This window comes from Acinonyx jubatus, chromosome X, assembly GCF_027475565.1.
Source record: "Acinonyx jubatus isolate Ajub_Pintada_27869175 chromosome X, VMU_Ajub_asm_v1.0, whole genome shotgun sequence".
NCBI classification, from domain to species: Eukaryota; Metazoa; Chordata; class Mammalia; order Carnivora; family Felidae; genus Acinonyx; species Acinonyx jubatus.
Genome location: NC_069389.1, coordinates 1,550,309 through 1,562,850, shown reverse-complemented (window position 1 = coordinate 1,562,850; position 12,542 = coordinate 1,550,309). Strand labels below are relative to the sequence as shown.

General features: G+C 46.6%; 1 protein-coding gene across 6 annotated transcripts in view; it reads right to left on the bottom strand.

Moving 5' to 3' along the window:
• GYG2 (glycogenin 2) overlaps nt 1-12,542 on the bottom strand; it is a 33,673-nt gene that overhangs the window by 5,325 nt on the left and 15,806 nt on the right. For all 6 annotated transcript variants that reach the window (XM_027052866.2, XM_053202017.1, XM_015080231.3 and 3 more), the window contains exons 4-8: nt 11,469-11,643; nt 10,095-10,257; nt 9,247-9,373; nt 6,929-7,151; nt 5,556-5,684 (exon numbers count right to left, since the gene is read on the bottom strand). In XM_027052866.2, coding sequence (XP_026908667.1) covers nt 5,556-5,684; nt 6,929-7,151; nt 9,247-9,373; nt 10,095-10,257; nt 11,469-11,643 — 817 coding nt within the window. The remainder of the gene's footprint in view (nt 1-5,555; nt 5,685-6,928; nt 7,152-9,246; nt 9,374-10,094; nt 10,258-11,468; nt 11,644-12,542) is intronic.

Below are 12,542 nucleotides of genomic sequence, written 5' to 3'. Positions count from 1 at the left end.
AAGCTAATGAGTCAGCCACAGCGACTAGAGAACGCCGAGTATGTGCCCAATTCTCTGTGCAAAAACACTGCGAAAATCACGCAGGTGGACTGGGCTGAGCTTGTAAGATGAATATTATAAATACACCTGGCACTTTATTTCCCCTTGAGGCAACCAAGAGGCTGTCGAGAAGAATCTGGGCAGGCATTTTAGCAGTGCCATGAGGCTGAGGACCCCATAAATGATGAGGCATCCAAGAGGGACCCTCGGAACGCCACAGGCTTTCACATGGGACCACACTACAAGGAGGGCCAGAAACAGCGACTCTTACAAACACAGAAAGCCCGATTTCACACCAGCTCAACCCCTCATAGGGTGTGGGCACACCACCTGTATGAAGACTTCCCGCCAGGAAAAATGAAACAAAACAAAACACAATGCTCTCTGGATGAGGATAATATGATTCAGAGCTTCCAATGAGCCCAGCAATTTTTCCATCTACAATGAGTCTTGAGGGCTATTCAAAATCAACTAGCATAGAGCAAAACAAGATCAAATGAATGAAAAGCAAGAGGGAACAAAATCAAACCACAAGAACATGGGGCACCTGGGTGGCGCAGTCGGTTAAGCATCCGACTTCAGCCAGGTCACGATCTCGCGGTCCATGAGTTCGAGCCCCACGTCGGGCTCTGGGCTGACGGCTCAGAGCCTGGAGCCTGCTTCCGATTCTGTGTCTCCCTCTCTCTCTGCCCCTCCCCCGTTCATGCTCTGTCTCTCTTTGTCTCAAAAATAAATAAACGTTAAAAAAAAATTTTTAAAAACCACAAGAACATGAAATCCACACATATGACTTATCAGACATGCACTATAATCAATAATCAAGTCTAAAAAATACTTTAAATGAAATAAAGGGGGAAATTAGAGAATTTCAAAGGAGTCCAGAAACTGTCCTATTAAATATTTTCTGTTTATTGGAATTAAAAACACAGTAACCGGGGCGCTTGGGTGGCTCGGTCTGTTAAGTATGCAGCTTCAGCTCAGGTCATGATCTCATGGTTCGTGGTTCGAGCCCCGCGTCAGTCTGTGCACTGACCGTATGGAGCCTGCTTGGGATTCTCTTTCCCCCCCTCTCTTTCTGCAGCCCCCCCTCCTCAAAATAAGTAAACTTTTAAAAAAACTCACAGTAACTGCAGTTAAGTGTCCAGGATATGGGTTTAACAACTGATTAAACACAGCTAAAGAAAAGATCGGTTAACTGGAGAACAGGCCAGTAGAGTGAAGCATGGAAAGCCAGATGGGAGGGAAATGTAGAGAAGTGAGTCACAGATACAAGGAACATCATAAAAAGGCATACTAAAGATCTAATTACAATAACAAGAGAGTAGGTGAGTGGGGAGAAGGAAGGAGAGAAAGAGGGAGAACAGAGAAAGACAGAATGCTCAGAAGGAACACAGGGTCAAGGAGTGCTACAAACTCCAAGGAGGACAAACACAAAGAATAAACAACCCAGAGCCATCGTGAGGAAACAGATAACCAAAGCCCAAGAGACAAATCTGACAAGCAGCCAGAGCAAAGAGACAAATTGCCCTCAAGTGCAGAAACAGGATGCTGGAAGACGGACTTGTTAAGAGATCATGGAGGTCAGAAGACTAAGAAACAACATTTTTAGGGTGCCCTTGTGAAACTACCTGCCAGGGGAGAATTTCACATCCAGGAAAATACGGCCTAAAATGAAGGTACACAGTACATGTATGGATGACATTTTAAGAAATTACTATACAGTTTTTCACTTGCAGATGATGTGATTTTGCATGTCGACTGACCAAAAGAATCGAGGCAGAATCTGTTCGTGTGTAAAAATTTAGCAAGGTAGCTGGATTTCAAAACTCAAACGTATTTCTATACACCCACATGAAGTAGTAAGAAAATTAGTTTTTACAATGATACCATTTATAGTAGCCTCAAAACACACCAAAAACGAGGAATAAGTCTAGTAAAATGTATCCAAGATCCCTACCAAACAATTTAACATATTGACATAAAATAAAGAAGATCTACCTAGAAATATACTATGTCCACAGAATGGAGGGCTCAACATTTTGGTGATATCAGTCCTTCTGAAACTGGTCTGTAGGTTCAGTGCAATCACAGCTGAAATTCCAGAAGACTTTTTTGTTTGTTTGTTTTCCAAGACACTGTAAAGCTGATCCTAATATTCACAGGTAAATTTAGAAGAGGCAGGGGAAGAAGAAAAAAGTTGAGGTACTTGTATGACCAGTAATAAGACTTATTTTAAAGCCATGGTCATCACGGCAGTATGTTACTGGTGCAAGGAAGGGAAAGATAACACAAAAGAATATAGAATCGGAAAACAGATCCATCCGCAAATGGGCACAGGAATGATGGCAAAGGCAACATGACAAAGCAGTGGGGAAATAACAGCTTTGTTGTTAACCTGTGCTGAGTTCATTCTAGATCCACATGTAAGAGTAATGAATGTTGACCCCAAGCCCATTCCTTACCCAACATCCATTGCAGGTGGATTATATACTTACATACAAAGAGAAGACACAATACAAATTCTGTAAGACATGCAATGTCTTCATCACCTTAGTTTTGGGACAGATTTTCCTGAAGGGTGAATAAAACAGACTCTACATAAAGGAAATACTAAAACCTGGCTAAACTAGGAATTTCTGGGCATCAAAGGATGCCATTTGGGGACTGAAAAGGTAACAGAGTAGGAGAAAGTATTTACCGTACTACTGGAAAAGAGCTTGTATCTGGAATATATACACATTGTTAAGACTAACTTTAAAACAGGAGACCCTGGAGAAAAAAAAATGTTCAAAATATTTGAATGAGCATGGCCAAAAGCGTCACAGCTTCATAAGCATCCAAAAATTGGCTCATGTTAATTCAGCCTCATCTGATACATGCACACTAAAACCACAAGGAGACGCCCCACGTGCTCACTGGTACTCTGGAAGGTTGCTGACGAGGTGAAGCCACCAGGACTCCCACTAGGGGTGCCGCCACTTGCCAAATCCTTGGCAGAATCTACTAACGCAGAAGGGTACATAAAAGCCCACCCTTTGATCTAACGACCCCGCCCCTAAGTATCACCTCACCAAAAACGCATGTGCAAGGGCAACGCCAGGCACGCACAACGTTGTTCCCAGCAGCGTTATCTGTATCGCCCCAAACGGTAGTATCCATCAACGCTAGAATCAATATATCATGTCCTCCTACAATTTGACACCATGCAACCCACAGAATAAACGAACTACTGACTCACTCTGCAAGACGGAAGGATCTCATAAATATGTCGCGTGAAGGAGACCAGACTAGAAAGAACATACTGTAGGATCCCATTTATAAGGAGCTCAAGAGCACTCACAAGTAAGTGGTAATGGTGGACCAAGGTCAGGGTAGCATTTTGTAGTGACTGGGAGGGTGAAAGGGGTCTTTTGGGCTGAATTTTCAGGTCCGGATTGTGGCTATTTAGAATTTTTTTCACTCTGAAAATGCATCAAGGTATATACTTATCACGTGTGTCATTTTTTACACATATGTTATCCCTCAGCTTGAAGGGAGGGAGGGAGGGAGGGTGGGAGGGTGGAGGATGTTCTACAAACAATAAAAACAACCAATAACTTCAAAAAAATAAACGGCATTCCTTGTCTTTTCATTCACTACATTTCCCCACCCAAGGTACTGGAGGACAAAACACATGACTGAGAAAATAATAAATGGCAAATATATTTGCCTAATACATCAATGTACATGGGAAGAAAATTAGACCTTCGGCTGTAACTTTTGAAAACAGATACCTAGTTGTCAGTACTGGTTGCCATATTTACAAAGGGCTCCTGTCTTCCATCGGGATCCCAAGGTCAGGACCCAGCTGTTATACATTTATAGGAATTTATGAAAATAATTTTTTGTTTTTCGACTGGGTTCCAGCTCCCCAGATCAAAGACCCAGAGTCAATAATTCAATACATGGCCGGTAGGTGGCAGTGATGCTGTGTAATGAATTCCAAAATAAAGCACTTCGGATACAGCGAAGGCACGCGTTACTTTGGTGTTTTTTCTTTCAAGGTTTTCTTTGAGTTCTAGTTAGTTAACATAGAGCATAATACTGGTTTCAGGACTGGAAGTTACCGATGCGTCCCGTCCTTTTAAAAGTGTGAGGACTTCATGGCTTGTAGAGACACAAGGTCGTCATCAGAGAATCGAGCCACTGGGATCCTCAGAGGTGACCCCTCCCTGGCCCTAATGACACATTTCAGCAGACAAGTCGGATGTCTTCCCTTCCTGCCTCTGCACATCCGGAGGCTCCCTTCTGCCTGAGCACTGGAATGCGAACCCAAGTTCTACCTCCAGGTGAATGGTTCTAGACTCTTTCCTCGGCAATCTGCACACACTGGTTACTCATCGCAGGCACCCGCCGTTTGGAGACAGATGTCTGGGAAGCCTGGGGCGCGGAGGCATGGAGGTACAACAAACTGTAGAGTGCCTTCCACAAAAATGTCCGCTAAACTTTAAACATTGCTTTTTTGCCGAGGCGCCTGGGGGTGGCTCGGTCGGTGAGGCGTCCGACTTCGACTCAGGTCATGATCTCACGGTCCGTGAGTTTGGGCCCCGCGTCGGGCTCTGTGCTGACGGTTCGGAGCCCGGAGCCCGGAGCCCGCTTTGGATTCTGTGTCTCCCTCTCTCTGTGCCCCTCCCCCACTCATGCTCCGTCTCTCTGTCAAAAATAAATACACATCAAAAACAATTAAACATTGCTTCTTCACACTGAGAAACAGCTTCCCCAAAGCCGTGTGCAGCACAGAGAACTTAAGGGGAATAAAAGTGCCTTCCAACGTGAAGACTTAAATTCAGAAATCTTTCAACACCGGATATTATCGCAATGTATTCACTTGGAGATATGGGGTCTAGGAACACTGGTGTCCTTTGGGATTACCCATAATCCTTTGGGATTATATCCCCCACGAGTATCTCCGGGCTGATCGAGGTGCGGGCAGCCTGTAGCTCCTTCCAGCGGCTCCCACACAGGGTCTGTTTCCTGGCTTTCTCCCACTTTTGGAGACACCGGAGGCCCTGGTTTGTGGCCACGTTCCTCCAAAGCCAGCGGAGCTCACATCTTCTGTCTCTGCCTTGCTCAGAATCATCTGATCACGAGGTCCTCATCCGGATAAGGTAGCATTTTCAGGTTCCCAGAGTCAGGATGTGCCCGTGTTGGTCGGGGAGAATCATTTGATGTATCCACGGGTGCAATGATGCACGTGAACGCAGGAGCCCCCCCACATAAAACTGCAATGATCCACGTGAATGCAGAAAGCCCCTCCCACGTAAAACTGTGCAATGATCCATGTGAACGCAGGAACCCCCCCCCCCCACAAAACTGTGCAATGATCCACATATAATTGCGCAATGATCTACATGAACGCAGGAGCCCCCGCCCCCCACGCCAAAGCCAGAGCCTTGGAAGCAGGCTCTCAGCTCTGTGTCCTTGGGGAGCCAGCGTCTGACTCTCCCATCACAGCCGTGTGGACGTCGAGTACTCACGTCCTCCGAACGGCATCCCTTGGGGGAAGGCGGGATGTCCTCCGTGACCACAGTCTCCTCCGAAGGGCCCTCAGCTGGCCAAGGCTGGCTGGACCCTGCTGATTCTGCACACGGCTCCCCGACGCCAGTCTGCAGAAAGATGAACACACTAGCTAAGTCCTCCTCCTATGTTTCCAACTCTGCAGCTGCCCTCGGGACCCCAAGACTCATACCATGCCCTGCGAGGCCAGTGCTCCCCAACTCGGTAAACATAGCCTTGCCCAGGGAATGCACACAGACCTGGGAAACCAGGACCCCAATGTTCTGAGTCGGCTGTGCAGACAGCCAACCGCTCTGGAAACAAACCCCAGCATCCCACACACCCTGGCCGACAGAGAGCCCCTCGGGCCATAGGGGCTGCTGGCCATGAGACACCTGCAAAGGTCAGCTCTGATCAAACAGGTGACAGGTGGTTCTCAAGCAAGCTGCCCCGTTCTCGTGAAAACCACCTGTGTCCTCACTGCTCTGGATGCCGTATTTCCCACAAGCACCTGACTCCACGTCTTATTGTCCTTCCCCCACAACCTGACGCCTGGCTCACCGCCCGGCGGGAGCACGGTGGCAACCTGAACGCAGATAAACTTGTATGCACTCATGTGACACGACCCGAGACCCCGAGTCCTCAGAAAGAGAAGAACCACTTGGTTCCACCAGACAGAACCCGCAGCAAAGACTGAACGACGGATTCTTTGCGATTTCCCATCAATGCCATGCCTGTGGATGGACCGACCTTCCCGTACTAATAAACGAGCCGGTAAGCAACGATCAGGTAAGAAAGTTCCCTGGGACCGAATTCCAAAAACTCTTTTGCGAGGCACCTGCCGTACCCCTAGTCGGTGGACTGCACACACATCGTTACGTAGTGCGTTAAGAGTCACCGGGACATTAAAAAAAAAAAAAAACAAATCAGCGCCAATCTACAGTTTCAGAAATACTCTTCACCCACGCGTCGCAACACGTGCTTCAACTGATGATGTAAATTGGAAAGTGTGTCCTCGCAAGACATGGTAATCAATCCCCCGCGGCCACTCATCCCCCAGCGGCTCTTTCCCTGACGCAGGCAGCTAATTGGAATGATTTATGCACGAATCCTGTAAATCTCAGCAACACTCTGGCTCATTAAACATTCACGATTCTGAGCCGGGGGGGGGGGGGGGGGGGGGGGGGGGGGGGGACAATAACCACACAGGGTGTCTGTCTGTTCAGCACCCTTTATGAAATACAGCATGTGGGAACAGAAGCGTGAGCTTCTAGAAAGTACACCGGGCATTTGGGTCACGCACAGCCATCTACCCGTGCCCAACACCTGTTTCCAGAGGGCGTCACCCGCTTACGGCGTGTCCCGGAGCCACGTGCTCTCCCGCATCCCGGAAGCTCTCGTAAAGAGGCAGGACGCTGTGCTGGTAGACTGTCCACCACAGGTTGAGGAAGGACGTCTGGTGCTGGGTCCCCAACCCGGAGCCGTCCTCCAACACCGAGCCCGTCTGCGGATTGTACTTATAGTTCCATGGCTTTGTGGGTCCCAGAAAGTGCACGACCTTTGCACTCGAGCCAAATCTGAGGAGGAAACACACAGCATTCCACTTTCCACTTGGAAGTGACCACACATACACACACACACACACACACACACACACGGAAAGCATCACGCGGCCATGAGACACGTCAAAGACAGCAGCAAGTAAACACCTGTCTCAACCCTTCTAATTGGACCCACACTTAGGTTTCCTTAAAGATAACGGTTTAAACACTCAGCATTTGCAGTATTTGGTTTTCTACATACCAAGGAACATAATCATAACCCACTGGGGTATTCCCCCCAAAGCAGAAGAATCAGTCGAGAACCTTATAAAGGTAGATACTGCGGGATGTAGCCCAAAGCATCAGCTCCTCAAACCAGTAGGGATCAAAACCAAAATCACTTTTATAGAAGATGGCACAGGATCCAGATGAGAAAATTGACTTCTCTCCTCTCAAGATTGTGGATTTTCTCCTCTCAACCTTTTTTTTATTTAAAAAAAAATTTTTTTAATGTTTTATTTATTTTTGAGACAGAGAGAGACAGAGCATGAACTGGGGAGGGTCAGAGAGAGGGAGACACAGAATCTGAAACGGGCTCCAGGCTCTGAGCGGTCAGCACAGAGCCCGACGCGGGGCTCGAACTCACGCGAGATCACGCGAGATCTTGCGAGATCATGGCCTGAGCCGAAGTCGGCTGCTTAACCGACTGAGCCACCCAGGCGCCCCTAAAAAAATTTTTTTTTGATGTCTATTTATTTTTGAGAGAGAGACACAGAGCACGAGCGGGGGAGGGGCAGAGAGAGAGGGAGACACAGAATCCGAAGCAGGCTCCCGGCTCCAAGGTGTCAGCACAGAGCCCGACATGGGGCTCGAACTCGGAAACGGTGAGATCGTGACCTGAGTTGGAGTTGGACGCTTAACGGACTGAGCCACCCAGGCACCCCATCTCCTCTCAACATTTTAAAACATTTTTTCCATATCCATCTTCCCATGAAATTTTAATACTATATTTGCACTGTAATGCGTGTTCCGTATGCACATCTCTGGTTTATACATTAAAAAGAATAGGATGTTTGCACTCCCCAAGGACCAATTTCTGCCCCTTGGAGGCAGTCTGGCCCCTGTTAAAAATGCACACTCTAGAATTATTCTGTCCCTACATTCTGCTCAGATTTTCCACTTTTCTTTATAACAGCATCACCCACAGGAGCAAATCTCAAACATTTTTGTCCCAGGACTTTTTGAAATTCTTAAAATGCACTGAGGATCACAAGCTTAGATTTTTTCACGTGGATTCTATCTGTACATATTTATCGCAATGGAAATTAAAACTGAGGAATCTGAAAACAGATTTAATCAATTCATTAGAAATCAATCACTCCCTGAGATGTTGATGTTCATTTCGTACTTTTTTCATGAAAAATAACTGTATTTTCATGGACCATCCCAAGAGGAAACAGCCAGCTTCTTATATCTGTGTGCATTCAGGACACTGTTTTTGGTTTTTTTGTTTTTCAGTGCATTTTTTATTACATCATAGAGTGTCTGTAAAATTCCTATACGCTCATGAAAAAGTGAGAAGAAAAGAAAAAAATAACATCTTAGAATTATTTTTATTTTTATTTTTGTATATCTTAGAATTATTTTTCGAGTCATTTTGACTTTGCAGACATTAAAAAGAACTGTGGGGAACCCCTTGGGGGTTCCTCGGACCACACTTTGAGAACCACTACCATTAAAACTCCCTGCCTTGACTTCCTATAATTTATAATTACAAAAGGCAAATGGAGGGAGGATCTAATATTTTTTTAATTTTTTTAAATGTTTATTCATTTTTGACAGAGAGAGAGAGGCAAAGCATGAATTGGGGAGGGGCAGAGAGAGAGGGAGACACAGAATCTGAAGCAGGCTCCAGGCTCCCAGCTGTCAGCACAGAGCCCAATGCGGGGCTCAAACTCACGGACCGCGAGATCATGACCTGAGCCGAAGTCAGACGCTCAACTGACTGAGCCACCCAGGCACCCCAGGATCTGATTTTTTTAACCCAAATGCCAAAAGCTGATAAAGATTCTAGAGACAGGGTTGCCGGAAAGCAGCTGCTCTAGAAGGATGTAGAACACAGAGAACTTACCGTTTGAAGGCGGGGCTGTAGGTGTATGCCGTGTTACTGCTCAAGTTGTAGATGAACGGTAAGTGCTTGTGGATGTCTGCCGTGGACCAGCTACTGAAGAAACTGTTCAGTAAGCCTTGATCTGCCCCTAGATGACAGAAGAGCGCTCGGAGAGAATTCAAGACGTGCTTGAAGGGCTTAATATACACACCCACCCACGAGGTCCCATTACCTGTCTCCTCTCTGCCCACTACAACACGACCGTTCGTCTCAAAAGGGAGTGGTCGCCCACACCGTTAATCTTAACACCGCATATTGTCTCCAAAATTCTCCACCCATAACCTAGACCATTGATAATAAACTCACACGTTGTCTCCAGAATTCTCCATCTTGCCCACAATGAACCCCATCTGGTAGCAATACTTCTTCCTTTACCATGTTTGCCTGGTGGGCAACTCCTGGCCCGTACCCAGACAGGATTCTCGATCAGTCTTGTGTTTTCTTTTACGTGACAACAGTCGTAGCACGTTCCCCCTCTATTAAAGCCTGTTCCAGCCAAATATCGGCTTCTCGCTGGGTCACTTCATTCTACTCCAGGGGCTGGCCAACCAAGGCTTACCTCCTGTAGGATCAGGATTGGGGACCCATCCTTCCTACTCACTGCAGATGTTTTCAATGCTTTTCTACGTTGCGTATTTACTGACTTCACTAATTCCTAACACCCTGCCTGGCCCTATTCTTCCACACCCGTCTTGAACTCGCTTCGATTTGCCATTCACATATCTGGGGGAAGGTGAGCAGGAGGCAGGGATATGGCTCCTGGGAAGAGCCCCGTTCTCTTCCACCCACGTCCGGCTTCCGTCGCCTACCATCAAAGCTGCCATGGTCCATGGCATGTCGCAGCAAGAGGCCGTGCGTCTCAAGAGACGGTTGGAAGACGAAGACGCCACTGTTGAAGCAGTCCGGCCACCCGGGATCCGGGGCTGCGGAAAACTCCGCCCTGTCAAACAGCTCATCGATATTGGACAGCACCTGGCAAAACACAGCATGGGAAACCGTGTGGCCACACATCTCTTACCTCTGGGATGCGGGTGAAAACGCCAGACACTTAAGGATGGGCAGACTATGTCCAGCGACTGGAAACCCGTGCATGTTTTTTGACCGACTCTTCTGTTAGGCTTACAAGAGACACAGGAGAGCATTATGAGTAAGACTGCTCTCCGGCTCATTTCAGGCGCCTAAAGTAACACCATCTCTGAGACGACATTATTTTCTCAAGGTTTTTAAAATCCTGTGTAGAGCTTGCCCACCTGAATATCCTCTTTAATCCAGCAAAGGTGGCCAATGAAACTCTGCAAACCCGTGAACGGAGAGGTTTCCGAGTCAACGTGATGTTGCCTTCCAGAGCTTAACTCTTAATTCCAGATTAATCCCTCCAACACCCATTGCCTTTCTAAATCGTGCTCTGCTTGGAAAAGGAAGACATTACTCCCATGCTGCTACGGGTCTTATTTTCCTTGGCACCTCCCCGTCTTCCCATAGAGATGCTTTTGCCCCACCAAGACGACGTACAATGGACTGGCGACATCCCAACTCCCTGTCACGCTTTAGCTTTCCAATGGCTGGTTTTGAAGGCAGCCAACATAGGCTCCCACCCTTTGGGTCACTACCCTAAATGACAAAGGGGGGGAGCCACAGCCTAAGAAGCCAGCTGTTCCAGTCCCGTGGGGACTCTGCATTTCCATATACAGTCAAGGCAAAATACTTCTTTCTAATTATTCGATTTCGTGTAGACGAAACGAGGTGATTAGAAATCCCTCCTAGCGGGGTGCCTGGGTGGCTTGGTTGGTTAAGTGTCCGACATCGGTCCGGGTCATGATCTCACAGTCCGTGAGTTCAAGCCCCGCGTCGGGCTCTGTGCTGATGGCTCAGAGCCTGGAGCCTGTTTCCGATTCTGTGTCTCCCTCTCTCTCTGCCCCTCCCCCATTCATGCTCTGTCTCAAAAATAAATAAACATTAAAAAAAAAAAAAAAAGAAATCCCTCCTAGGGAAGGAGCATGGCTTCAAGTCCCTTAGTGTCCCGAACGGGGACTACGGCAGTGCAAGTGCTGGGTTATACCTGGTTCCGATGCGCTGAATGTCAGTGCTGGTGACAGAGATGGAGGTGGGGACCCAGCAGTAAGAACCAGCAGGCTACTTAAAAGGGGTCTTTGAGGAGTTCCTCGCTGTCCCCCCGTACTCACCAGAGTATCTGCATCCAGGAAGACGCACTTGCTGTAATGGGTGAGGGTCCAACAGTGAAGCTTGGTGAGGGTGACCCCAAGCTCAGGCCTCTTCAGAAAGGCCAGGTGGATGTAGTCTGCACTCTCCATCAGGTTCACCTCGATCACCTCATCAAACACCTTCGACAGGATAACCCTGGAAAAGAGCCACACCAAATACTAGGAGAGCAAGGGACTATTCAACACAGAACATGCTATCCCTTCAAGATGACACCCCTTTGCTACTCACAAAACGGAGCATGGATCCAAAACCCCAAGCAATCTTTGTGTTCAGGCTTTATTTTTGCCATGGAGTTTTGTATACTTCCCACTCATGCTTAAGCCTTACGCAAACTTAAAAAGCTTGACAACTATACAAAATTGTCTTAGACTGATTCTGGTCATCCCTTAAGAAGGCAATTCTCTTAGAAAAATGTGGGTGCTGTGGGAAGGAATGCTGAGCAGATACAGACAATCTCTATCAGTTTTTGTTTTATGATCATTTTTTATTTTTTTCACTTTACGTATTTACTTTTTGCTTGTATTTTATGTATTCAAAACCTACATTGTTGGTTGCATACAAGTTCAACACTCAAATGTTGAAAGACATTTTGTCAAAATGAAATTTCCCTCTATTCCATTAACTTATTTTTTTGCTTATGTTCTACTTTATCATAGACCAGAATGTTTGGGGATGCAAAGAATTAAGGAAGACCTAGAAAAAGGATGGTGGAAGGTCAAAAGGATACAGGGAGCCAATCAGGAGAGTTACCCATGCCCAAGCTGGAAGCACTTTGAACAGGAAAACAAATAAGAAACCCAAAGTATAAAATGAATCTTCATGGGTCAATATTAGTATTAATATTAGTATCAAAAATATATTAATATCACAATATTAGTATTAATATGCTAATTAATAGATAAGTAAATGGGAAAGAAGGACTAGCAGAAGAATTCCAAATAATAAATGTATTAGGAATGAGGGAAATAGAAAATCACCACTGGGGGTGGCTGGGTGGTTCAGGTAACCATCCTACTCTTGATGTTGGCTCACAG